General features: G+C 26.1%; 2 protein-coding genes across 3 annotated transcripts in view; both read right to left on the bottom strand.

The window, feature by feature from the left end:
- The window catches only part of LOC111623177 (solute carrier family 35 member G1-like), a 31,217-nt gene extending 25,634 nt beyond the window's left edge, over positions 1 to 5,583 (bottom strand). For both annotated transcript variants that reach the window (XM_023365648.1, XM_023365649.1), the window contains exons 1-3: positions 5,282 to 5,583; positions 1,868 to 1,993; positions 1,073 to 1,183 (exon numbers count right to left, since the gene is read on the bottom strand). The gene's annotated coding sequence lies outside the window, so the exon portion shown is untranslated. The remainder of the gene's footprint in view (positions 1 to 1,072; positions 1,184 to 1,867; positions 1,994 to 5,281) is intronic.
- On the bottom strand, positions 1,142 to 26,979 carry LOC111623215 (GPN-loop GTPase 3-like). The gene is made up of 10 exons (XM_023365715.1): positions 26,929 to 26,979; positions 26,251 to 26,359; positions 24,670 to 24,757; positions 23,699 to 23,778; positions 16,402 to 16,642; positions 15,681 to 15,780; positions 12,208 to 12,392; positions 5,282 to 5,381; positions 1,868 to 1,993; positions 1,142 to 1,183 (listed from the first exon to the last, which is right to left on the bottom strand). The coding sequence occupies exons 1-10, from the start codon at positions 26,977 to 26,979 to the stop codon at positions 1,142 to 1,144; spliced, it is 1,122 nt and encodes a 373-aa protein (XP_023221483.1).
- Positions 26,980 to 27,676: the final 697 nt, after the last annotated feature.

The following is a 27,676-nucleotide window of genomic DNA, read 5'->3' as shown; positions in this document are numbered from 1 at the left end:
TCTTATTCTATATTTGTTGTTGTGAAGAGCATATTTATAAGAATCAAAACTTATGCCTCAAACACTATTTCGATAGAGGTGTTATGGGATCAGAACTAATATGTAAATAGGAGCTAATCTCCTAAAAAGACATCCCAATATATCCCTTGGCAGATTGCTCGTGTGTTGCATTGCTGTATCCCATCAAACTAAACGAAATTCTTTCGTATCCATAGACAAAATCAATAATACCAATGAAATTGATATGTTTATAAAATAAGTTTCAGAAAAAAATTATTACACAGGGTTATTAAATGTGCAGAAATATCCAAATATCAGGAAAAAATGTTAATAATTAAATCAGCATTTATGTCGGGCCCATCAATATTTTCCTTTGTTGATTGTTGCAAGTGGCATACCAACGACACAGATATGTTTTTACAAAATACAATCAGATTCTATATAAAATTATTGAACAAATATATAAAATTGTTTTTCTTATTACTAAATTCTCAAGATAAATTTAATTTGTGAAGTCATCTGTCAGAGGAATCTTGGCAAACTGTTCCAAAGATACAACAAAGTGCAATTCTGTTTAAAGCACTTTAAACAATACATTAAATATGGGAACCTTGAGTTGTACCTGTTGTTGGCCACATAAATAGGGATTAATGTCACTTTAACATGCTCGTATCTTGATCACTGAAGCAAGGCGGCTATTAAAATGGAGTTTAACTTCTATTCAACTTTAAATAGTAGTTACATAAGTGAGGTGGCCACAAGGCAGTGTGTTTTGATATAAAATTATTTACTGATTTACCAAAAATTCATTTATCTCTCTATTTTAAGGACAGTTTTTAAGTATTTATGATACTTTTAAAATTTAAAACTATCCCAAAGAATCAAAGATACTTCAATTTTAACTCTATAAAGTCTACTTATTTTACTTATCAAAATTTTTATAATGTTCTAATGTATAAAAAAGTATTAAAATTTATACAATACAATAAAAAGAATTGCTCATTTAATAAATTTATAGTCAAAATAATTAGAAATTAAAATTTTTATTTAATAAAATTTATTATATACATACTAAAACAAATATTGTTATAGCAGATAAATACAATTCAACACGTCTTGTTACGCCATCAGGTGTCTGTGATCAGCTGTCATCGTCGTCATCGTCACCGTATTCTGCAAAATCCTGTAAACAAATTATTAATATACCATATTAATTTAACACATTACAAAACAGAAATATATTAAATATTTAAATATATTAAAATAATTAATTTGTCTATCTCCTGTTAAGCTCATAATGTTATATTTATATAGATACAGATTCAAACATTACAAATTCTGCAATCAGATATTTTTGGTTATATCATATTCAATATCAATTTAACTAAATTATTATTATACTTCATCATGTCATAATCTAGTAAATTAATAAATTTTTTAATTATATTTAATGGATTATAAATAGTATGCCTTATATCTGATATCTCGACTAACGTCCCAAAGAAGTTTGAAATAAGGAAACAATTAAATTTTGCATTTAGTTCTTACAAAACTTCAAAACTGATTGTTAAAATCAAATAAATTATAAATTTCCAGGCTATTTAATTTATTTACATTCTATGTACGTATGACATTTGTATTTAAAATGAATTAGTATATATTGTTTCTAAGATATTAAAAATAAAATTGTAACAGGAAAAATTCCTAAAGTTCTTTTAAAAATCATTGCAATTAACTGAAAATTTAACTTTTTTTCTAATATCAAATAACACATTTGCATTTAGCATTAGTCTCATATGAAACTATACAATAAAAGAACTGTGTTTAAAATTAAGTTATGATAAAAAATGCTTTCCAATGTTCTCACCTTTACTTTCACGTCTAGACCTTCCCCATACTGAATTGCATTGTCAATGGAAAATAACAAATCATAAATACTCTCTTCATCTTTAATGTTGAGGGGCTGGAATTTTACTAAACTATAATCATCTATCTGTAAGAAATAAAATGATTGTCTGTATTATATAATATACGGTACTAAAATCATGCAAATATGATTTACTCAACCCTTATACTATTATAAAGCATCTTTTGTTATAAAAAAATTTTAAAACTAAAATGCAAAGTAAAATTTATTATTATTATATTTGTCGACACAAGATCAACACACTACAAGCTACATCAGTAGTTCTCAACCTATTTGAGATGAAGGAACACCATATACTTTTATTGCACAGAGTACTGCAACAAAATATTCAAAAATCAATAAGCAATTCCATGTTTATTCGCACAAAACAATAAAGCAATAAAATAATTAACTTTATTGTATTGAATGAAATGATAAACATGAAATTGTCTACAAATAATACGTTGTAGTGCATTGAAATAAATTTGCTATTAAAACTTACGCTCGACAAGTTGTAGAACACCAATGTTCCTTGGAACAGTGGTCAAGAACTACTGTATCTATATAAATTTCAATTTTGTTCATTGTAGATGATTCTAATCCATAAGAAAGCTAATTATATAATGAATAATAAATTCTGACAGTTTGAGTAAGACTATTCGTAAAAATTTCAAATTCCAACTCCCATTCATTTAGAATTCTCGGAATTTATAATTGTCATCTTGACACCTAGGCAGTCATATCACTAAGCTTAAAATTATTCTAATGGAATTGTTTTGCATTCAATTTAGGTTTTTATCTACGTATTCAAATAAAATATTCTATAATGGATCATTCAATCCAAAAAACTCATTGTATATGAATACACTTTTTCGAAGTATTAATGATATTGGAAAATATTTTTAAATGTCCACTTCTAAATAACAACTATATGCAAAGGTGCAACTATAAGCTATCCTTAAAGCATCTACCTTAAAATGAAGCCAAATCAAGCAATAACTTATTGAAAGAGAACATAATAATTCTGGAGAAGAAGTCTTTATATTTTATTATGTAAAACTGATAATTATCACTCAATAAATTTTATATGCATAAAATTAAATGTAACAGTTGTCTTTTCATAGAAAACATTTTTGTTTTTTGATCGGATTGCTAGCTTTTGTAGCTTTATATACCATGAAATAATTAAAAGAATCTTCAGCCTGACTTTAGTCCTTGTTAACTGAAACATAATTTAACATGTTAAGTGGCAAATGACTCTTGGTCTTTTATTTCTAAAACAAAAAACTAACTACAGACACTTTCATTGGCTTTAGCACTAAATGTCTACCAGTGAACACAATTTATACAGGTTCTCCCCTACTTAAGAACAGGTTAGATCATTAGTTGAAATGTTTGTAAGTGAAATTTACCTAAAAGTACAGTACATTTGTATATAGAATAACCATTTATTGTTAGTGTTTGATCCTTCCATGTACTTAACAGAATATGTTACACTCATTTACCTATTCACTACTGCTTAGTACTACTGCTAAGTGTTTCAAATGTGGATTTTTTATCTGATGCACTTGGTTTTATAATGTCCACTTAAGTTCCATGATAACAGACTGAAATTTCTTGCATTTATCTCCATTGATATATTTACTATTACATTTTGAATGCATTTTTTAAACACTAATAGTAAAAGCTTATAAAAATTGCAAACAATAGTGAAAAACGCTGTTACTCCAATGCTACCTCACAAGTGGCAGTGGAACCTCAGAATTAGTGCAAAAACAAAAAATGATAATACACAATAGAAATAACTGCACATTAATTATTTATTGAAAATTTGTTATTTATTACTGGTCAAAACTGATTTCAATGTCACCCCATAAGAACTTCAGAATCCTTATGAAAATTTAAATGTTAGATATACGAGTCAAATTGTTCATAAGTCTGAAAGTTCTTAACTTCAACATTTATAAGTAGAGGAACTTCTTGTATATATTTTAGTTATCAGTAAAAAAGTGCAGGTTCCATAGGCAATTGCGCAAATGTTGGATTAAGCAATAGACCATTGCAAAGAGTAGACAGACAGATTGAAATATTTCACACTTTCACATATTGTGTTTACTTTTTGGCATATTTTCTAGCACAAATAACAACATATTGCCACATGTAACTTTTATAACAAGCATCTCTTCCTAGTCACATTCTTTTTGTTTTTCTTCAGTTTCCTTCAATAACGCAATTTGGACTAAAAGTAAACAAGAATGAAAGTGCCCAGATAGCATATCTGATAACACATCTATACAGTAAGCAGGAGTTGTGAGTTCAAGTTCCATGCTGGGCCAATCTTTTCTTGCAGAATATTCTAAATTTATTTATTTTTAATAATTAAATTTAATGCGAGATGGCATGCTTATCTACACTACTCCAAAACTGCTTACTATGTTAACTAGGTATTTTCTAGGAAAACCACAGTACTATTACTCAAATCTTTAAAAAATGCAGCATAATTTTACTCATTTTTGGTCATCTTAAATGACCGAAAATGCAAAGGTTTAAGTAGTAGTATTATGGTTTATGACAAGTGCAGTTTTCAAAAAAAGTTTCTAGGAAAACCAAACTAAACTCCATAGCACAGATTTTTCTGTTTTTGCCTGACAGGAAAACACAAATATGGTGATATGCTTCTTACATTCTATCTAAAGCAGTTTAAAACCTACAAGTTCAGGGACAATGTGCATGTCCATTAGCAGCCTACTAACCCTAGCAATTAGTTAAAAACATACATGTGCAGACACAGGACACACATGTTCATGCTTCATGTTCATGCTAATGATCAAAAATTTATTTTGTCATGACATCATGCATATTAATTTAAATGTTAAATGCATGTTTTTGTAAAAATCAAAATAAAAAATTATTATAGAAATCAATGTAAATTGACAGCAATCAAAAACATGATTAATATTTAGCAAGCGCTAGCTTGCAACTGGTAGTTGGACTACTGACTTTACACAGCAAATTTTGACCTTCAATATCTCAACCCATACATTGAATTTCAAATTTCTGGCTTTGTCATGATATCGGCCTTGCTGAGTTCTATATATATATACAGAAAATCATGTGTGGTCGCTTTAAATTTTGATTACAGACAAAACACTTTCTGACTTACGCAGAACTCTGCTTACACTCCACTCACTAATATGACATTGTTACATTCAGATAATTAGAAAGTCGTTATTTTTGTTTTGAATGAAAAAATTCAATTTATGATTAACTGAACAATAATTAGATTGCAAAGTAAATAACTTTAAATTCCATATTGCTAATCTTATTCATTTTTATTCAACAAAAAACTTTATTAAAAAACAATGTTAAACTTACCACTTTTCCTATTGTCTCGCTTAAACGTTTATACTTTTCACTCCATCTCGTAGATGCAGAATCTTCATCGAGTAATAAATTGACGTCAGGCTCTAAAAACCTAAAACGATGATGCATTCAGGAAATATCAATAACTCCATGCCCAATGGATGATAATTTCGAATTTATTAAAACTTCAAATAGCGATACTTTCATAGTTGCATGCACAAAACACTTCTGTAACTTATTTTAATACATATATGCTGTTGCTTTCATTTTGTTCTATTTGTATCAATATAATATTTGCCCAACGTACAATGCATATTTATGTTTTTTTTTTTTTTTTTTTTTTTTTTTTTTTTTTTTTTTTTTTTTTTTTTTTTTTTTTTTTTTTTTTTTTTTTTTTTTTTTTTTTTTTTTTTTTTTTTTTTTTTTTTTTTTTTTTTTTTTTTTTTTTTTTTTTTTTTTTTTTTTTTTTTTTTTTTTTTTTTTTTTTTTTTTTTTTTTTTTTTTTTTTTTTTTTTTTTTTTTTTTTTTTTTTTTTTTTTTTTTTTTTTTTTTTTTTTTTTTTTTTTTTTTTTTTTTTTTTTTTTTTTTTTTTTTTTTTTTTTTTTTTTTTTTTTTTTTTTTTTTTTTTTTTTTTTTTTTTTTTTTTTTTTTTTTTTTTTTTTTTTTTTTTTTTTTTTTTTTTTTTTTTTTTTTTTTTTTTTTTTTTTTTTTTTTTTTTTTTTTTTTTTTTTTTTTTTTTTTTTTTTTTTTTTTTTTTTTTTTTTTTTTTTTTTTTTTTTTTTTTTTTTTTTTTTTTTTTTTTTTTTTTTTTTTTTTTTTTTTTTTTTTTTTTTTTTTTTTTTTTTTTTTTTTTTTTTTTTTTTTTTTTTTTTTTTTTTTTTTTTTTTTTTTTTTTTTTTTTTTTTTTTTTTTTTTTTTTTTTTTTTTTTTTTTTTTTTTTTTTTTTTTTTTTTTTTTTTTTTTTTTTTTTTTTTTTTTTTTTTTTTTTTTTTTTTTTTTTTTTTTTTTTTTTTTTTTTTTTTTTTTTTTTTTTTTTTTTTTTTTTTTTTTTTTTTTTTTTTTTTTTTTTTTTTTTTTTTTTTTTTTTTTTTTTTTTTTTTTTTTTTTTTTTTTTTTTTTTTTTTTTTTTTTTTTTTTTTTTTTTTTTTTTTTTTTTTTTTTTTTTTTTTTTTTTTTTTTTTTTTTTTTTTTTTTTTTTTTTTTTTTTTTTTTTTTTTTTTTTTTTTTTTTTTTTTTTTTTTTTTTTTTTTTTTTTTTTTTTTTTTTTTTTTTTTTTTTTTTTTTTTTTTTTTTTTTTTTTTTTTTTTTTTTTTTTTTTTTTTTTTTTTTTTTTTTTTTTTTTTTTTTTTTTTTTTTTTTTTTTTTTTTTTTTTTTTTTTTTTTTTTTTTTTTTTTTTTTTTTTTTTTTTTTTTTTTTTTTTTTTTTTTTTTTTTTTTTTTTTTTTTTTTTTTTTTTTTTTTTTTTTTTTTTTTTTTTTTTTTTTTTTTTTTTTTTTTTTTTTTTTTTTTTTTTTTTTTTTTTTTTTTTTTTTTTTTTTTTTTTTTTTTTTTTTTTTTTTTTTTTTTTTTTTTTTTTTTTTTTTTTTTTTTTTTTTTTTTTTTTTTTTTTTTTTTTTTTTTTTTTTTTTTTTTTTTTTTTTTTTTTTTTTTTTTTTTTTTTTTTTTTTTTTTTTTTTTTTTTTTTTTTTTTTTTTTTTTTTTTTTTTTTTTTTTTTTTTTTTTTTTTTTTTTTTTTTTTTTTTTTTTTTTTTTTTTTTTTTTTTTTTTTTTTTTTTTTTTTTTTTTTTTTTTTTTTTTTTTTTTTTTTTTTTTTTTTTTTTTTTTTTTTTTTTTTTTTTTTTTTTTTTTTTTTTTTTTTTTTTTTTTTTTTTTTTTTTTTTTTTTTTTTTTTTTTTTTTTTTTTTTTTTTTTTTTTTTTTTTTTTTTTTTTTTTTTTTTTTTTTTTTTTTTTTTTTTTTTTTTTTTTTTTTTTTTTTTTTTTTTTTTTTTTTTTTTTTTTTTTTTTTTTTTTTTTTTTTTTTTTTTTTTTTTTTTTTTTTTTTTTTTTTTTTTTTTTTTTTTTTTTTTTTTTTTTTTTTTTTTTTTTTTTTTTTTTTTTTTTTTTTTTTTTTTTTTTTTTTTTTTTTTTTTTTTTTTTTTTTTTTTTTTTTTTTTTTTTTTTTTTTTTTTTTTTTTTTTTTTTTTTTTTTTTTTTTTTTTTTTTTTTTTTTTTTTTTTTTTTTTTTTTTTTTTTTTTTTTTTTTTTTTTTTTTTTTTTTTTTTTTTTTTTTTTTTTTTTTTTTTTTTTTTTTTTTTTTTTTTTTTTTTTTTTTTTTTTTTTTTTTTTTTTTTTTTTTTTTTTTTTTTTTTTTTTTTTTTTTTTTTTTTTTTTTTTTTTTTTTTTTTTTTTTTTTTTTTTTTTTTTTTTTTTTTTTTTTTTTTTTTTTTTTTTTTTTTTTTTTTTTTTTTTTTTTTTTTTTTTTTTTTTTTTTTTTTTTTTTTTTTTTTTTTTTTTTTTTTTTTTTTTTTTTTTTTTTTTTTTTTTTTTTTTTTTTTTTTTTTTTTTTTTTTTTTTTTTTTTTTTTTTTTTTTTTTTTTTTTTTTTTTTTTTTTTTTTTTTTTTTTTTTTTTTTTTTTTTTTTTTTTTTTTTTTTTTTTTTTTTTTTTTTTTTTTTTTTTTTTTTTTTTTTTTTTTTTTTTTTTTTTTTTTTTTTTTTTTTTTTTTTTTTTTTTTTTTTTTTTTTTTTTTTTTTTTTTTTTTTTTTTTTTTTTTTTTTTTTTTTTTTTTTTTTTTTTTTTTTTTTTTTTTTTTTTTTTTTTTTTTTTTTTTTTTTTTTTTTTTTTTTTTTTTTTTTTTTTTTTTTTTTTTTTTTTTTTTTTTTTTTTTTTTTTTTTTTTTTTTTTTTTTTTTTTTTTTTTTTTTTTTTTTTTTTTTTTTTTTTTTTTTTTTTTTTTTTTTTTTTTTTTTTTTTTTTTTTTTTTTTTTTTTTTTTTTTTTTTTTTTTTTTTTTTTTTTTTTTTTTTTTTTTTTTTTTTTTTTTTTTTTTTTTTTTTTTTTTTTTTTTTTTTTTTTTTTTTTTTTTTTTTTTTTTTTTTTTTTTTTTTTTTTTTTTTTTTTTTTTTTTTTTTTTTTTTTTTTTTTTTTTTTTTTTTTTTTTTTTTTTTTTTTTTTTTTTTTTTTTTTTTTTTTTTTTTTTTTTTTTTTTTTTTTTTTTTTTTTTTTTTTTTTTTTTTTTTTTTTTTTTTTTTTTTTTTTTTTTTTTTTTTTTTTTTTTTTTTTTTTTTTTTTTTTTTTTTTTTTTTTTTTTTTTTTTTTTTTTTTTTTTTTTTTTTTTTTTTTTTTTTTTTTTTTTTTTTTTTTTTTTTTTTTTTTTTTTTTTTTTTTTTTTTTTTTTTTTTTTTTTTTTTTTTTTTTTTTTTTTTTTTTTTTTTTTTTTTTTTTTTTTTTTTTTTTTTTTTTTTTTTTTTTTTTTTTTTTTTTTTTTTTTTTTTTTTTTTTTTTTTTTTTTTTTTTTTTTTTTTTTTTTTTTTTTTTTTTTTTTTTTTTTTTTTTTTTTTTTTTTTTTTTTTTTTTTTTTTTTTTTTTTTTTTTTTTTTTTTTTTTTTTTTTTTTTTTTTTTTTTTTTTTTTTTTTTTTTTTTTTTTTTTTTTTTTTTTTTTTTTTTTTTTTTTTTTTTTTTTTTTTTTTTTTTTTTTTTTTTTTTTTTTTTTTTTTTTTTTTTTTTTTTTTTTTTTTTTTTTTTTTTTTTTTTTTTTTTTTTTTTTTTTTTTTTTTTTTTTTTTTTTTTTTTTTTTTTTTTTTTTTTTTTTTTTTTTTTTTTTTTTTTTTTTTTTTTTTTTTTTTTTTTTTTTTTTTTTTTTTTTTTTTTTTTTTTTTTTTTTTTTTTTTTTTTTTTTTTTTTTTTTTTTTTTTTTTTTTTTTTTTTTTTTTTTTTTTTTTTTTTTTTTTTTTTTTTTTTTTTTTTTTTTTTTTTTTTTTTTTTTTTTTTTTTTTTTTTTTTTTTTTTTTTTTTTTTTTTTTTTTTTTTTTTTTTTTTTTTTTTTTTTTTTTTTTTTTTTTTTTTTTTTTTTTTTTTTTTTTTTNTATAATTGTAACCTAGCGCTGCATCTGAAAATCCAGGTGGCGCTATAAAAACATGTGCAGGCCGTCCGCCATATTTCTTTTTCTCTCTTTCGGCTACGCTACGCACGACGAGTGGATGTTCTGTACCGAAGCATGCTTGTAACCGATCGAGCTTTTACTCAATAAGTGTAAAACAAAATTTTGTACATGATTGTAAATAAACTTTCATGGTGAGATATAAAGCTTCGGTTATTTTATATAATCAACGAACACTCAAGTGGTGCATCAACCACTACAGCCTGTATTCTTTTTTACTCGTCAGATTAGGAATAATGTATCGCGGGCCGTAGTTTGCCCATCACTGTTATAGGTCATTAAAGTTAAGGAACACCAAGAACACAAATAACACATTAGCAGAGTCAATATTTTATTGTAGGATTGTCTTTACTAGTTTTGATTGCATTTCTATAGCTGTGAAAGATATATCAGATAAACAAAATTTTTATTACTGTTTATGTTCAATTGTAATTTTCTTAAAAATAAATTTATTTACAGTACAATGTATATATAATACAATCTTAAAGCATAAATACAGCAGACAATTTATAAAAATTGATCAATCACTACTTATTGTATTAGTAATAAGTTATTGATAAAATAGCAATTGATTAAGCTGTGCATTGTATTTTACAGAGTGTCTGAAAAGTACTGTGCAGCAAAAAGGTTTAAGTACTTAAAGTTTTACATATGATATTGCAGTTTCTCCTACAGCAAATACTGGAAATATCTCCCAAAGACCCTAAAATCTGGGAGCAAAGTCCAGAAATCTAGCAGGATGGATCCCATGACAGATTATGCAATAAGTAACAAAATTTCCAAAAACCATAGTCTAAAAGTCAGAATATTTGTGAGCAAGCAGTAATGCCGTCTATGCAAAGTGAAAACACAGGATGCACAACTTAGGCTGCATTCATACTAATAACAATAAAGCCACAGATCCTAAATGATAATGATGGCATGTCTTTCATCATATTCATTTATTGCCAAAGCGTTCATACTGTTTGTTAGTTTTCATCTTAGAGCATGTGCAATTTACCGTGTTTTCCCGAAAATAAGACCTAGCAGAGGTTTTGCTGAATTGCTAAATATAAGGCCTCCCTCGAAAGTAAGACCTAGCAAAGTTTTTTTTTACTCATAATGATCATCAACAGATGGTTGAAAGTGGCCGTTGGCTTTTTGAAAGTACAGCCACTGATTGGTCAGCAGACAATCATGCCACATGGCATGATTTGCATAAGACTATGGCTTGAAAATCACAGATTTGCATAACGTTATGGCTGGTGATCGCTAACTGGTCGGCTGGGAATCACACCACATCACACTTGCAGTGCTACGGTTCCGTGAGCACTAATTGGTCATCGAGCCCAATGTCAATGCTGTAAAAAGGTTAAGTTGAAGCGAGAGTGGGAAGTCCACTCCAGCACGGGAACTTTGTAAGTTCACTTCAGTTCGTGACTTCAGTTTTATTTAAGTTCAGTTTGACACGACCAGATATATGTCACTCTCATCTAAGTTCAACTTGAATTTTTTTGTTCAATAATAAATGTGAATTCTTCTTAATGGAAAAATAAGACATCCCCTGAAAATAAGACCTAGTGCATCTTTGAGAGCAAAAATTAATATAAGACACTGTCTTATTTTCGGGGAAACAGAGTACATTAGGCTTAGTGTTATTCCACAGTTTTCTACTTTACACCGAACTTATCTGTTTTAAAATAGAATATGCAAAGTAAAATGTTAATTCTTTAATGATGACAGCAGAATTTATTACTTTTGTTAAGAAAAATGTCAAAATGTCAATGATTCATGGCCTTGGTATTGAAAGATAAACACAACGCAAATTCTGTGCCTTGATCCAGGAATTTCAATTAAAAGATATCAATGAATTTTTGACAAGCTATGCCTTGTTTATAAAATTGTACTGCCTGCTGTGTTAGCTTAGAGGCATGAAGTAGTGCATGTCAGAAGTTGGAATTTGGCACAGAGTATTAGGTGCCCAAATCATGTGCACATAAAAAAAACAAACTTGTAGGTACTCAGGAAACTGAGAACCAAGTCAAAATTCAAAATGGCAACACTCTACAAACAGGCAGTAGTGCAAAATTTGCGCATGCATTGCTCGTTGGAAAGTTGGAAATGCAAACGTTGCGAAATCGAATTTTGACAAATGAATCTTTGAAAAAACCCATTTACCTGTTCCGTGTAATTCCCCACATATCTCTGGTCACCACATGCTGACCTTAACTGATTGACCTGAGATAGCTTCCGATGCCGAAACATTCCGTTTCGGCATCAGAATGTTTTTCAAAGCAGATGGCGCTAGTCGTTATAATTTTATATTAAAACTAACTTCCAAAATATAATTTGTTTTCGTTTTACATTNTGGTTATATCATATTCAATATCAATTTAACTAAATTATTATTATACTTCATCATGTCATAATCTAGTAAATTAATAAATTTTTTAATTATATTTAATGGATTATAAATAGTATGCCTTATATCTGATATCTCGACTAACGTCCCAAAGAAGTTTGAAATAAGGAAACAATTAAATTTTGCATTTAGTTCTTACAAAACTTCAAAACTGATTGTTAAAATCAAATAAATTATAAATTTCCAGGCTATTTAATTTATTTACATTCTATGTACGTATGACATTTGTATTTAAAATGAATTAGTATATATTGTTTCTAAGATATTAAAAATAAAATTGTAACAGGAAAAATTCCTAAAGTTCTTTTAAAAATCATTGCAATTAACTGAAAATTTAACTTTTTTTCTAATATCAAATAACACATTTGCATTTAGCATTAGTCTCATATGAAACTATACAATAAAAGAACTGTGTTTAAAATTAAGTTATGATAAAAAATGCTTTCCAATGTTCTCACCTTTACTTTCACGTCTAGACCTTCCCCATACTGAATTGCATTGTCAATGGAAAATAACAAATCATAAATACTCTCTTCATCTTTAATGTTGAGGGGCTGGAATTTTACTAAACTATAATCATCTATCTGTAAGAAATAAAATGATTGTCTGTATTATATAATATACGGTACTAAAATCATGCAAATATGATTTACTCAACCCTTATACTATTATAAAGCATCTTTTGTTATAAAAAAATTTTAAAACTAAAATGCAAAGTAAAATTTATTATTATTATATTTGTCGACACAAGATCAACACACTACAAGCTACATCAGTAGTTCTCAACCTATTTGAGATGAAGGAACACCATATACTTTTATTGCACAGAGTACTGCAACAAAATATTCAAAAATCAATAAGCAATTCCATGTTTATTCGCACAAAACAATAAAGCAATAAAATAATTAACTTTATTGTATTGAATGAAATGATAAACATGAAATTGTCTACAAATAATACGTTGTAGTGCATTGAAATAAATTTGCTATTAAAACTTACGCTCGACAAGTTGTAGAACACCAATGTTCCTTGGAACAGTGGTCAAGAACTACTGTATCTATATAAATTTCAATTTTGTTCATTGTAGATGATTCTAATCCATAAGAAAGCTAATTATATAATGAATAATAAATTCTGACAGTTTGAGTAAGACTATTCGTAAAAATTTCAAATTCCAACTCCCATTCATTTAGAATTCTCGGAATTTATAATTGTCATCTTGACACCTAGGCAGTCATATCACTAAGCTTAAAATTATTCTAATGGAATTGTTTTGCATTCAATTTAGGTTTTTATCTACGTATTCAAATAAAATATTCTATAATGGATCATTCAATCCAAAAAACTCATTGTATATGAATACACTTTTTCGAAGTATTAATGATATTGGAAAATATTTTTAAATGTCCACTTCTAAATAACAACTATATGCAAAGGTGCAACTATAAGCTATCCTTAAAGCATCTACCTTAAAATGAAGCCAAATCAAGCAATAACTTATTGAAAGAGAACATAATAATTCTGGAGAAGAAGTCTTTATATTTTATTATGTAAAACTGATAATTATCACTCAATAAATTTTATATGCATAAAATTAAATGTAACAGTTGTCTTTTCATAGAAAACATTTTTGTTTTTTGATCGGATTGCTAGCTTTTGTAGCTTTATATACCATGAAATAATTAAAAGAATCTTCAGCCTGACTTTAGTCCTTGTTAACTGAAACATAATTTAACATGTTAAGTGGCAAATGACTCTTGGTCTTTTATTTCTAAAACAAAAAACTAACTACAGACACTTTCATTGGCTTTAGCACTAAATGTCTACCAGTGAACACAATTTATACAGGTTCTCCCCTACTTAAGAACAGGTTAGATCATTAGTTGAAATGTTTGTAAGTGAAATTTACCTAAAAGTACAGTACATTTGTATATAGAATAACCATTTATTGTTAGTGTTTGATCCTTCCATGTACTTAACAGAATATGTTACACTCATTTACCTATTCACTACTGCTTAGTACTACTGCTAAGTGTTTCAAATGTGGATTTTTTATCTGATGCACTTGGTTTTATAATGTCCACTTAAGTTCCATGATAACAGACTGAAATTTCTTGCATTTATCTCCATTGATATATTTACTATTACATTTTGAATGCATTTTTTAAACACTAATAGTAAAAGCTTATAAAAATTGCAAACAATAGTGAAAAACGCTGTTACTCCAATGCTACCTCACAAGTGGCAGTGGAACCTCAGAATTAGTGCAAAAACAAAAAATGATAATACACAATAGAAATAACTGCACATTAATTATTTATTGAAAATTTGTTATTTATTACTGGTCAAAACTGATTTCAATGTCACCCCATAAGAACTTCAGAATCCTTATGAAAATTTAAATGTTAGATATACGAGTCAAATTGTTCATAAGTCTGAAAGTTCTTAACTTCAACATTTATAAGTAGAGGAACTTCTTGTATATATTTTAGTTATCAGTAAAAAAGTGCAGGTTCCATAGGCAATTGCGCAAATGTTGGATTAAGCAATAGACCATTGCAAAGAGTAGACAGACAGATTGAAATATTTCACACTTTCACATATTGTGTTTACTTTTTGGCATATTTTCTAGCACAAATAACAACATATTGCCACATGTAACTTTTATAACAAGCATCTCTTCCTAGTCACATTCTTTTTGTTTTTCTTCAGTTTCCTTCAATAACGCAATTTGGACTAAAAGTAAACAAGAATGAAAGTGCCCAGATAGCATATCTGATAACACATCTATACAGTAAGCAGGAGTTGTGAGTTCAAGTTCCATGCTGGGCCAATCTTTTCTTGCAGAATATTCTAAATTTATTTATTTTTAATAATTAAATTTAATGCGAGATGGCATGCTTATCTACACTACTCCAAAACTGCTTACTATGTTAACTAGGTATTTTCTAGGAAAACCACAGTACTATTACTCAAATCTTTAAAAAATGCAGCATAATTTTACTCATTTTTGGTCATCTTAAATGACCGAAAATGCAAAGGTTTAAGTAGTAGTATTATGGTTTATGACAAGTGCAGTTTTCAAAAAAAGTTTCTAGGAAAACCAAACTAAACTCCATAGCACAGATTTTTCTGTTTTTGCCTGACAGGAAAACACAAATATGGTGATATGCTTCTTACATTCTATCTAAAGCAGTTTAAAACCTACAAGTTCAGGGACAATGTGCATGTCCATTAGCAGCCTACTAACCCTAGCAATTAGTTAAAAACATACATGTGCAGACACAGGACACACATGTTCATGCTTCATGTTCATGCTAATGATCAAAAATTTATTTTGTCATGACATCATGCATATTAATTTAAATGTTAAATGCATGTTTTTGTAAAAATCAAAATAAAAAATTATTATAGAAATCAATGTAAATTGACAGCAATCAAAAACATGATTAATATTTAGCAAGCGCTAGCTTGCAACTGGTAGTTGGACTACTGACTTTACACAGCAAATTTTGACCTTCAATATCTCAACCCATACATTGAATTTCAAATTTCTGGCTTTGTCATGATATCGGCCTTGCTGAGTTCTATATATATATACAGAAAATCATGTGTGGTCGCTTTAAATTTTGATTACAGACAAAACACTTTCTGACTTACGCAGAACTCTGCTTACACTCCACTCACTAATATGACATTGTTACATTCAGATAATTAGAAAGTCGTTATTTTTGTTTTGAATGAAAAAATTCAATTTATGATTAACTGAACAATAATTAGATTGCAAAGTAAATAACTTTAAATTCCATATTGCTAATCTTATTCATTTTTATTCAACAAAAAACTTTATTAAAAAACAATGTTAAACTTACCACTTTTCCTATTGTCTCGCTTAAACGTTTATACTTTTCACTCCATCTCGTAGATGCAGAATCTTCATCGAGTAATAAATTGACGTCAGGCTCTAAAAACCTAAAACGATGATGCATTCAGGAAATATCAATAACTCCATGCCCAATGGATGATAATTTCGAATTTATTAAAACTTCAAATAGCGATACTTTCATAGTTGCATGCACAAAACACTTCTGTAACTTATTTTAATACATATATGCTGTTGCTTTCATTTTGTTCTATTTGTATCAATATAATATTTGCCCAACGTACAATGCATATTTATGTTTTTTTTTTTTTTTTTTTTAACTCTAACTTAAGCATGTTAGATCTGTAAAACTTAAATAAATCTTGTTTTTAATAATTTTCAGATTGTATTTTCTATGTTATTGAGGTTATCAGTCTCCAAATTTGACATATTTCTAGCAGTTCTTACTCTTAATTATGATTCAACACATTTGGTTTTGCACTATAAATAACCAATAAACTAACTGTTATTTCAAAAACTGTTCTAGTGAAAAATATCCGCATTATACTTTCAGTGAAACATTACATATCTCTACAGATTAACATAGAAAGTATTAAAACCAGTTAATTCTGATATTATTTTATATTTTAAATAATAATTTGAGAATTATATAATTAAACCATTACAATTTACAATTATAAATTAATTTCAAAATTTAGGAGTAAGCATACCTGTAAAGCATTTTTCTACCTCTCTTGTTTAACAGATCGATCTTGCTCAATACATTTACATGGGGAATCTCCAAACTAACCATTGCTGACAACGCTGTCAAAACACCGGAAAGAAATTTCGAGGGTTCGATTAAGAACTGTGAATCGAGGATGTAGACGCCACAGATTTGATAATCCCAACTATGAAGCATGTCCACTAATTTTCGCATAATGTCTAAATGTGTGTATAATTCTATCTGACCTGAAATTTAAAAAAACAAAAAACTTTCTAAAATAAGTGTAATCCATAAATTTTAGGATAAGAATTAAAATTCAATCATATTTATTTTATTCAAAGTACAATCCATTGACATATATGCCACTTTAGCATGGTCATACGACATTCAGAGCTGTAGAAAATATCTCCCCAGTTGTCTTTAATTTGTCAGTCACAGCTCATCATCAATCCATAAATTTGTCTCTTTTAAAAACTTTAATTTAAACTCAGAAAAAGTAAGCATGGAGGGAACAAACCTAGTGAATCCTTACCCTTTATCACAAACGGTAATGATTCTTTTTCTGTATCAAAAGTTGACACATGCAAGCTTTGTGAATGGTGTCTTATTGTACAACAGGAAAAAAACTTGGTACCTGAATGCAATGGGGCAAACACACTAAATGCATTTCAGAGCTGATCCAGTAAGTCTCTATAAAATTCCACGCTTACTCTTCTCCCTTCTGGTATAAATTCCTTGTTATCAACACCTTGCAAATCAAAAATCTATCGTCATTATTTTCACGTGCAACTTTTCGGATTTCATTCTTTGGTCTGAGAGATGTCTCACCAACCCATTCAGAACCCTGTTGCTTATTTTGGGATATTCATAAGCAGAATACTACTAGTATTTGATAAAATCATTACAGGGAATTTTCTATAATAATTTTGTCAAAAATTTTCTTCTGTATCTGCCATCAAAATGATGTCCGGACAAGACACGATTTAAATTAATCTTCTAATAACAAGGCATTAATCAATATAAAGTTCATCAATCTTATGTAGGCCTTTCACATAAGTGAGAGAATTGTTACTAACATAATGGAAATATATAAAGCCATGTGTGAATCTACAAGCATTAATTTTAAGGAAGAAATGTCACTTTCTACGGCGTGGCAGGTCCTAATGGATGATAATATTTAAATTATTTTATTCATATTTATAATTGGTTTGCATTTCAAATCTAATGAAAGATCAGGATGTTTGAATAAATTTGGAATGCGTCCACATTAGGAATACAAATTTGAATGCCTTCCAAAGGAGTTCTAAAGTCTAAAAACCAGCTTGCAATGCAGAGAATGCCTGAAAAAGAGCCCAGAAGGGGCATCGAAAACGTTTGCACTTAATAATTTTTTACTCCGGTTATTTGGTTTCAAGTAAGAGGTTTTATATTTCAACCTGGAGTATTAGGAGGTTAAATACTGTTACTAACATTTTAGTCTGTATCTAAGACCTTCTTCAGGTAGAGTTTTTCAAAATTGAATCTTTCTAGTACCGGCATTCTACATTAGAATGTGTAGAAGACTCTCTGATATGTTCCAATTCAAACACATTGGAGAGTTCTCCAATGTGTTTTATATTGATTCCTTTCTCAGCTGTGAAGACATGTAAAACTAAATGAGCACACCTTCTTCTTGCTCAAATCTTCAATTTAAAATGTGAACAACATTAACAACTCTGGGAACTTTCAAAGTTACTTCTCTCTGTTTCAATAGCCACTCCTCTCATCATCATCTCGTCACAAAAGTGCAAATATCATCTGAAGATATTAGATTGATTTAGAGCCATATGCACCTTTTTATACCTGTTACTATATATATGCCTTTTGTACCACTTTTAGGATCTGTAGAAAGATGCAATTTAATCAATTTTTGTTAACTTTTTGAATACATGACACAGCAGCAGAAACAGATTCTACTAGCTTTTATATTTCACAAGTTTGAATATACACTTGCATCACTAAAAGCGAGCAATCATACTATTATTTAATTAAATATAATTATGCAATGTATCAGCCATACTACATGTTTTAATGTAAGTAAAACATATCGTTCTAAAAAGTTAAAAATCCAGGATGAAATATGTTTTAATATACAGGTAACCCCCATATAGCACGGGAGTTATGTTCTAAAAAATGCCGTATTATGCGAAACAAAAAACTAGTACAAAAAGGGAGATTAGGTTCCAAAATTTAAAACATGCTATTATATTTTCATAATTAAGATAAATATATTTATCAATATTTTCTTAAGTGATACATCTATATATATAAAAATGAATGTGTGTGTGTGTGTGTGTCTGTCTGTCCTTCATGCATTACCACACGTTTATCCGATTGCCGTGAAACTTTGAGAAGTTATTTAATATACTCCGGCAAAGGTTTGTGGCATAGTATGATTGCCATGAAACTTTTGAAGTTTCATGGCAATGTTTTTTAATGAAGTTTTTTAATACACTCCCACGAAGTACATTTATCCTACGGTAGATGGCGCGCGTTTACACCAGTATTCGAGCACTGTGTGTTCGATCGATTTCAAATTGTGAGGACCATTTCCCCCTCCAAAAATATCTATATATGCATTTGTTATTTACGATATTTTTAATAATTTTTGTTTAATCACTTTATTTCAACTATTTTTTGCTAATTATGTATTCGCTCGAACTTTGTTAAAACCTTAACCGTATCCCAAACAACAACCGAAGTTGTAGGAGGAAATTCGCCTATTTTACCGACCTAGGATCCCCCTTTCCCAAATTTTAATATCGACTCAAAATAATTTAAAAAGACAAATTACAATAAAACAGTTTATTATCCAACTATCAGAAATTTCACAGCATGCCAAGGAAGAGAGGAACGAGCAATTAAATAATCAAAATTATAAAGGTTTTAAAAATATATATAAAAATGAGGAATATCGCACTTCTAACAATCTCTGTGAGTATGTGGGCTAAATTTGGAGAATCCGTGCTTCTCGCATGGACACTGTATGTGGCCAGCTCACGCGTCGGAAAACCTTCTGATTTATTCGTGTATGCACCAGACGGAAAAACAAAAAATATCGCGTATTCACAAGCACTCCAATAAATAAATAGAATTGAAACGACACTTTGAAATGTTTTCTCAATGAAAATGAATAATAATAATAAGTTTCAATGAAAATGATAAAATGTAAATTGAATTTTATCATAACGAGTTTGCTTGAATTTCGTTTCTTCTGAGATCGCAGCAATGCGCGACGGGTAAGCTAGTATTAATATAAATTAAACAATGTTTTTTTCGTCATCACTAAGCACTATTAACCGAGGGCATTTCCTTTTTGGCAAGATATCCTTATCCTCTGAGCATTTCTCTGCATTATCTTCAAATCCATGCTCTACCTTTTGCAAAAAATATGTTATTTTAGATTGCTTGCTTTTAGTTAAAAGATCTTTATAAATTTCCTTATATGGTGATAAGCACTTGAAAAATAAAGCAAGTATGGAATAAGGGAAAAACATCTGGCAACACAAAATCAGAAGCGTCAAGATCTGGCAACACAAACAAGTTTTGAGAAGGACCACATTTATCAACAGAAGGTGGGAAAAGAAAATTTACATACTTCATGAAAATAATAGTTTTCGTGAACTATTAGTACTTAAGTATGTGAAAACTTATTACATTTCATGTTGTACAAGGGTTTTACCCAATTCTCGAACCATGTTAGAGTGAATTCGTGCTATAAAAGCACTGTGTTATACAGGGGTTACCTGTATTACAATAAAAGATTTATCCTTTAGTGACAGAAATCAACATGATTTCAGAAAAGACCTGCTACATCAGTTGATGGAATGCGATGTCATCAGATAATGACAGAGATACAAAAGTTCACATCAGAAAAGAAAATTATGATCAATACAAATGGCCTGGCCTTCAACCTCTCACAAGAGAAAAAAGATGTCAAGATTAAGAATAAAGATACTGCCAGATTCAAGCAAAGACATAAGGTCCAAATAGAACTTGAATTAAGCACCACACCTAAAATTACACTTTAGGAGGTGACAAAGAAGAAAGAAATTACCCCATCAGGCATATGAACATTTAGTTCTTATAGATCAGTGATGGGCAAACTTTTTAAAGAGCGGGCCAAAGGAAAAGAAGAAAACTTTAGGCGGGCCAATATAATTTTAACCTAGCGTTGCATCTGAAAATCCAGGTGGCGCTATAAAAACATGTGCAGGCCGTCCGCCATATTTCTTTTTCTCTCTTTCGGCTACGCTACGCACGACGAGTGGATGTTCTGTACCGAAGCATGCTTNTGAATAATAATAAAATTATAAAAGAAAATATTATAATACTGCATATAGTGTAAAAATATAATAATAAAAACAAATCTAAATAAATTTAAAATATCTTAGAGTAAATACAAGTTAAAAATCAAATAAAAACTGATATGAAAATGAAACATTATTTCCAACACATTATAGGGTTTATACTTATGCCACAAGCCTTGTGAAATTATAAATCTAGAGAATACATTGTCATGTTTTTTTGTCAAGCAGCTAAGTAAGCAAGCCAATGACATAGTTTGTTTAATATGAAACTATTCGCGCATTCTTTTATTCAGCAGTGCGCTGAGCAGTTACTGCCGGAAATGATGTTTTTACTGCTGACTGTTAAAAACATTTTTGCTGGAAAGAGCTTTCTCAAAATGGCTGATTTTCTGCTATATTTACACACATTTGTTCAATATTATTAGAAGAAAGGCCATTAAGTTTGATGTTGTTTATAAGAAAACGAAAAAATGATGATTTTTTTTATGGCATTGGCGATGACTGATTCCCAACAATGAAGAAAACATGCAAAAATTGTTGGTTACATTTACAATATCGTACTGCAGTATTCCAATGAAATGTTTAAAAGCCATTTTCTTATGTCACGATTAAAAATCTGCTCATTTAAAACAGTGAAAAACTGATTATTATTTAATAGTCGAAAAAGATTTTTTCTCATGGAGGCATCCATCTTTTTAGCATGGTCAAGAGGTGCTGCTAGTGTGCTGAAAGCGCACCTTAAGCACTCTGAATAAAAGAATGCACGGTATCTATGTCATTGGTTTGCTTACTTAGCTGCTTGACAAGAAAACATTCTCAAAATTGTATCATACTATCAGAGCAAATAATAAGCTTACTAATATCAGTCAAAATTTATTTCTCCAATTTCTTTAAACATATAAAACTCTGTTTTTTGAAAAAATAAATGTAAATGTGCCAATTGATTTAACAGAAGGGACATCACGCATGATGTTTCTCTCAAGTCAATTCTTTTCATAGACAGAATGTCATACTAATTTACATTACAAATAATTATAAATAATATCGAATAATTTTCTTTATTTTAAAATAAAATAAAGAGGAACTATTCGCATTATTCTAATTAATCTAACAGCATATTTCAAATGAATTTTATTCAAATCCTCTAGAGTAAAAGCTGCTTTGGACTATAAACAGACTTAACTGGAATTGCTGTTACATTAATTTTTATTGAATAAATCATTATAACAGAATATAAATAAAAGTTAAGGTAAACAATAAAATTAACTTGACATTTAAATGTCAGCATTATTAATTTTGGAAGGTTTATGTATAATTTACCTGCTAAAGAAGTATAATTCATTTAAAAGCAATAACGTCATATATTTTGAACATAATTTGTTTTATCTACAATATACACTCAATGTCGAAACTCACGTGGTTCCGGAGCCACGTGACTGAACAACGAACATAATACACGTTACTTTTTAACGCTTAAAGCTAAACAATTCCTTAAATTTTACATTAAATTAAATTTTGTATTAATAGTTTTACCTTTCCACTACCTGCAGGACCCATAACTAATTGTCCGTATTTCATTTTTAACTTTTTAAATAATTTAACACACGACCTTCGCTATACACCACGCGAATTTCGAAATCGACTTGCGACAAATCTCTCCCTGGTGACTAGAATCTGCGAAACAATTTTGTTCATTTATTACGTATGTAGAAAATTTATCTGTAGAATGTAAAACTAATTTTATTATACTTCTTCAATTGTCTGTTATTAGTATGCTAAAATTTATCAGAAACAATAAAATATTATTTAATTACTTTCAACTCTAATAAATATCTCCTAATTAAACTCTCCTATAGTTATAGAAGACACAACACAATATAAATAAAAAAAACGAATTTTAATTAAAAAACTTTATAGTACAGTAGAGCGACGTTTATCCGAATCAACTGGGGACTGGGGTGGTTCGGATAACTTATTTTTCGGATAACGAATCATGTATTAATATTAATTTATCCCATGTTGAAATTTCTCTCCGTTGCGTGTCGCTTCGCATTGAATTTTCGTCGATGTTAAGCCTAACAAAGACTATTGTATCGTTAAAAATTATTTTTTTATTTTGTACAAACAAAATAAATATNACATTTATATATATATATATATATATATCATTTGTGCAAAATAAAAAAATAAATTTTGGACAATATGATAGCCACAGTTGTTTTTTTCAAAAATGGGAAATTTTCAACAAAAATTCAACCAGGGCAACATGCAACGGAGAGAAATTTCAAAATTGGATAGGTTAATTTGACCGAAAATGCATTGTGGATGACCTCGTGGTTGTGGCCGTGGCAGGCAAAGTTTGAAAGATTGCGCTCAAAAACCAGTGATACCAAAGATTGGAGAATGAGAACAAGACCCACCTTAAGCATCAAAGTGATCCCACTTGCTATTGAGTCTCCGAGACATAGTCTTGTCCCAAATACGGCTTTGCCGTTTTACTTGTTAAAATTATTTTCACATGCCTCCAAATACTTTTGACCACCTCTTAAGCTTCATAGAACCTCTTTCTTTGACATAAGAGATTAACGGTTCCTCCATATTGTTCAAAGAAATGTGGGAAATTCACATTGGTTGGCCAATACCATTATGACAATGACAAATGTTGAATCTTGGCTAACTTTCAAATGACGAACAACTAAGACGAAAAAGCAACAATAATGACTAATGTAGACACTTTACAGACAAAGACGAATGATAAAAACAATTGTTTTTGTCCTCATCAGGAGTGTGAATGCAGCCTTACACGTCTTTTACGCAATGTAATATATATGACTTTAATGTCATTACAAATTTCTCACTGCACATTAACTTTTCAGACACCCAGTACAACTATCACCTATATTACAGTATACAGATAGAATCATTTAAAGTTAGTTTGCTGAAAGACTTTACCAGGACAATCAAATAATGTATATGAATCCTCCTCGTCGACAAGTTGTTCTTCAAGCCAGTCAGAATTCTGAACTAAATATCTAAAAGATAAAATTTAGAATCATCAGATAAATCTAAATTTCAAACTCTATTGAATTATGAAATGTGCAAAACAAAAACAGTTAATTGAATAAAATTCACAATAATTGTTATAAACATAGTGAAAGTGAATCATAGTGATCATTTCCCTTCCATTATATCATGCCAATAACAAAAGACATCAATAAATTTCAAGACTATAATCCTTATAACAAAAAAACCAGGACAAATTTTAAAGGTAGTTAACTTAAGCTCTTGTCTAGGACATTATTCTTTTATTAATCTCAGACAAATAAAAATATGCTTTGTCTTGGTCCCTATTCAGAATTCAATACTTAAAATGACCCTACACTTTTTCATTGCGAGCTGCATTCTGAACAAATAATAGAATCACTGTCAAGCAACACAGCCAAACTTAGCTTAAATGAGTTTGTAACTAGATATATATATTTAGTTACAAACTTTATCTTCTTTCCAAATTTCTTTAACACCTCTTTTCTAGTTAAAAGAAAATCTTGTTATTGGTGATACAGTGGAAGCCTTCCTCTTTTACCATTAAACAATCTATCATATGCTACATGAGTTGTAAGATTCAGTTACAAATTTATGCATTGTCTATATTTTATCTTGCCTTTTATGATGAGTGATTGTAATGTATAATGTTTTGAAAACAAAATTGTTATTAATATTTTTTGCTTTCAAACATTCTGACTTATTGCTTTTGTTCATATTGTCTTGATGAAAAACACTTTTAGAATCAGTTTCAAATACATTCTTCTCTGAAAATGAGCAAGAATGCATAAAAACATTCAGGAGCATACTTGGTTTAATTGTGAATATGACTCCAAATGAGTAAATTTTATTAAATTAATTGAAATTCTATGATTACTTACTCCATACAATAAATAAGACCTCCATTTGGCCCAAACCTCAACTCCTCATCCTCCATTACATCATCAACATGTATCAATTCTCTTATATCTGTAAGCAGAAAATAGTGAAGAAATTAAATTCAGTATTTGATATCAACTCAGTTAAATAAATTTAAACATAATTAAAATGTTATAATATCAATTCTTAATAACAAAATTACGAGGAGGAAATAAAAAAAAACAACATAAAACTTCTGTACACACAAAAATCTTCTATTTTCAATCAGAAGTAATTCTCCTCCAGCTTTTAAAAATTCAAAATTTAGAAGACAAAGAACTTTTAAACTTTGAAGAAAATTAATTCTATTTGAAAATTAGAGATTATCACAAAGAATACAGCAAAGATTATGCTTCAGTCAAGCTTCATCTGAAGTTTAAGAACTTTGTTTAAAGGTGCTTTGTTTAAATTTTATTCCTTCAAATGTATTTTGACATTTAAATCTTAATTATTATGCAAATTTAACATTTCTACAACTGAATATGAGTTATAAAAACTCAAAGCACAACTTTGTAATACCTTATTTATTTATAATGAAAATTGCAGTGTGTAAATTGTCATCTGTAGATTTTTAACTCAAAATTCTAGCTTAAGATTATCCTTGCTTTATACATTGACCACCAAACTTACAGTAGACCAGAACTAAAATACATCAGCAGGGGTCGCTGTGGAAAATTTAAAAAATTGCCAACTATTTTGCCAGTTTTAAATTTTTTTCATCACTTCAAATTATTTATCGCCACCAGTTTTACTTACTAGTTAATGCAAATGCTGGTAGAATTATCAGTTTGACATCTGGAAAGCAAAAGTAACATGTTAAGCTGTCACATGGAAACAGGAATAATTTTTTAATTGATAATTCCAAACAATACATTTGATCACAATGCTTAAACAGTAGTTCAAATGTTCTGTCAAAATGTTTATGCTTTAGTCTACTGAGAAAAGATCAAAGTAAAACCCCAAAAAATTCCCCAAATTTTCTGTCAGTCAATAAAAAAATCCCCAACTTGGAAACACTGGATGGCATTGCACAAAAACTGGTTTTAGTTGTCAATGTAATTTCCTTCACTCCTGTCTGAACTTGCCACGTGATGTCACGACATTACTAGGTATATGGGTCTCCCATCACACAGGAGCACAACATTCTGTTGTTTTTCCTGAAGTGTGTGCTTTGCGATTCAGTTTCGTGCTAAACATCGAAATAAGTAAACTAGTGCTTTTATTGCCACTTTAGTAAAAATATTGCCAAATGGCTATTTTGGTGCCACGTAGTGCAACTCCCACATCAGTACTGCATTTATTCTAATCATACACAATTTTTCAGGCTTAAAAGTCAAATTATATGCTACAATTTATAGTATTTGTCAGATGTGCCGATAAACTTTTGTTCATCTTTAAGAGTAACATGGATATTAATGTGTTAATTACAATAAAAATTTTTGTACTTGTATGTAATATATATTATAAATTTCTCATGTTTTGTCTTTTAATGATAAATTCACTGGAGTTATACAAACATTTAAAATTTATTTTAAATATTTTACCTGCTACCATCTCATAATCAAAATATTCAGCAGCGGGATCCAAATTAACAACGTTTATCTGTCGTCCCTCATCTTGAGCATGCTTCACTATTGTACTGCAGTATGTTGACTACAATTTAAAAACAACATTTGTAAAATATAAAAAGTCATAAAGTCAATTTATAGAAATCCTAAGAAATCTATTCAAAAAATATAGAAGCTATTTAAAGTATTAAAACATCATTTTGAAACTTAAGACAAGTTCAGTAATTGAACTTAAGTGAATCAGTCCACATACAGATCATTTAATTTAATGTACTAGTTTTGGTGCACAGTGTTTAGTAAAAAAAACTGGTCAGTTCCAGTACCAACACTTTTAACCAGGGCTGTGGAGTCGGAGTCGTCAAAAAATCCACCGACTCTGACTCCCTTTTTACTTACCAACTTGTTATGTATATGAAACGGAGTCGGATGGTAAGGAAAAGTCAGAGTCGGAGTCGGTAGATTTTTATGCGACTCCACTGCCCTGCTTTTAACACAGTCTGTAGACTTTGATTTTCTATCAGTGTAACAAAATGGCTATTCCGTGTTACCAATTTTGTTACGAAGAGCACAAATTTTCTATTTTTGAATGAAGAATTATCTCAGACAATATGAATGAAAGCATGTACAACTCATTCAGTAATTCTTTGCTCTTACATCATTTACTATGTACTGGTACTGATACCAAAATTTATTTACTGAACTCATCTTTAATTACTAAATTTCAGGTGGCCAGATGATCAAGCAGTTAAGGTGTCAACCTACTGCTCTGGAAGACTCAAGATCAAATCCAGGCAAGCAATTCCCCAAGAATTTTTTCATGGTTGTGTTTCATTCCCCATCATCTGGACAAAATTCACAATAAATATGGGGGAATAAAAAGTTAAAAAAAACAAACAAAACTATAAATTTCCTAATGTAATGCTAACAGAACTGTTAAGTAGATAACAAAAGTAAACGTGCCATCCCTAAAAAAAGGACATGTGAAGTATATCACAACTAGCAGGTAACCCCAGCATTGCCTGGGTAAAAAATAAGTACAAACATCAAGGTTATTAGATTATTTCATACTTCTAACCCTTCTGTTATATTATATTATAGTATTTGATTTATATAACTACAAACTTTATCTTACGTAAGGATTCATCACACCAAGTGACCAATCTAACACATTTTAAAAATTAATTAAATTATGTACAGTAGAGGAAGAAAATTTTTTAAATGTGTTAAATTGGTCACTTGGTGTGATGAATCTTTACGTAAAAAATGGACCAAATATTTAAACTGACACCTTCAAAAACCACTTAAATCATATTTGTGCAGGCTGATAACCTTGTATTATGTAATCTTCCTATTCGAATGCCACCATACCGGGGGTCTGACAGGAAGAAGGGATTGAAGTTAA

This window comes from Centruroides sculpturatus, unplaced genomic scaffold, assembly GCF_000671375.1.
Source record: "Centruroides sculpturatus isolate CEXI.00-Female unplaced genomic scaffold, Cexi_2.0 scaffold8, whole genome shotgun sequence".
Lineage (NCBI taxonomy): Eukaryota > Metazoa > Arthropoda > Arachnida > Scorpiones > Buthidae > Centruroides > Centruroides sculpturatus.
Note: the sequence above shows the minus strand (reverse complement) of the source record. Positions and strands in the feature narration are given on the sequence as shown.

Bases quoted from the DNA above. Each gene is read 5' to 3' on its own strand.
- LOC111623215 (XM_023365715.1), bottom strand. From the start codon at position 26,979: ATGAGTTCAGTAAATAAATTTTGGTATCAGTACCAGTACATAGTAAAT. The intron at 24,758-26,250 runs GTAAAATATTTA...TTCTGCTTACAG, and splicing joins TGATTATGAGATGGTAGCAG to ATATAAGAGAATTGATACAT. The intron at 23,779-24,669 runs GTAAGTAATCAT...TTTATCTTTTAG, and splicing joins GGTCTTATTTATTGTATGGA to ATATTTAGTTCAGAATTCTG.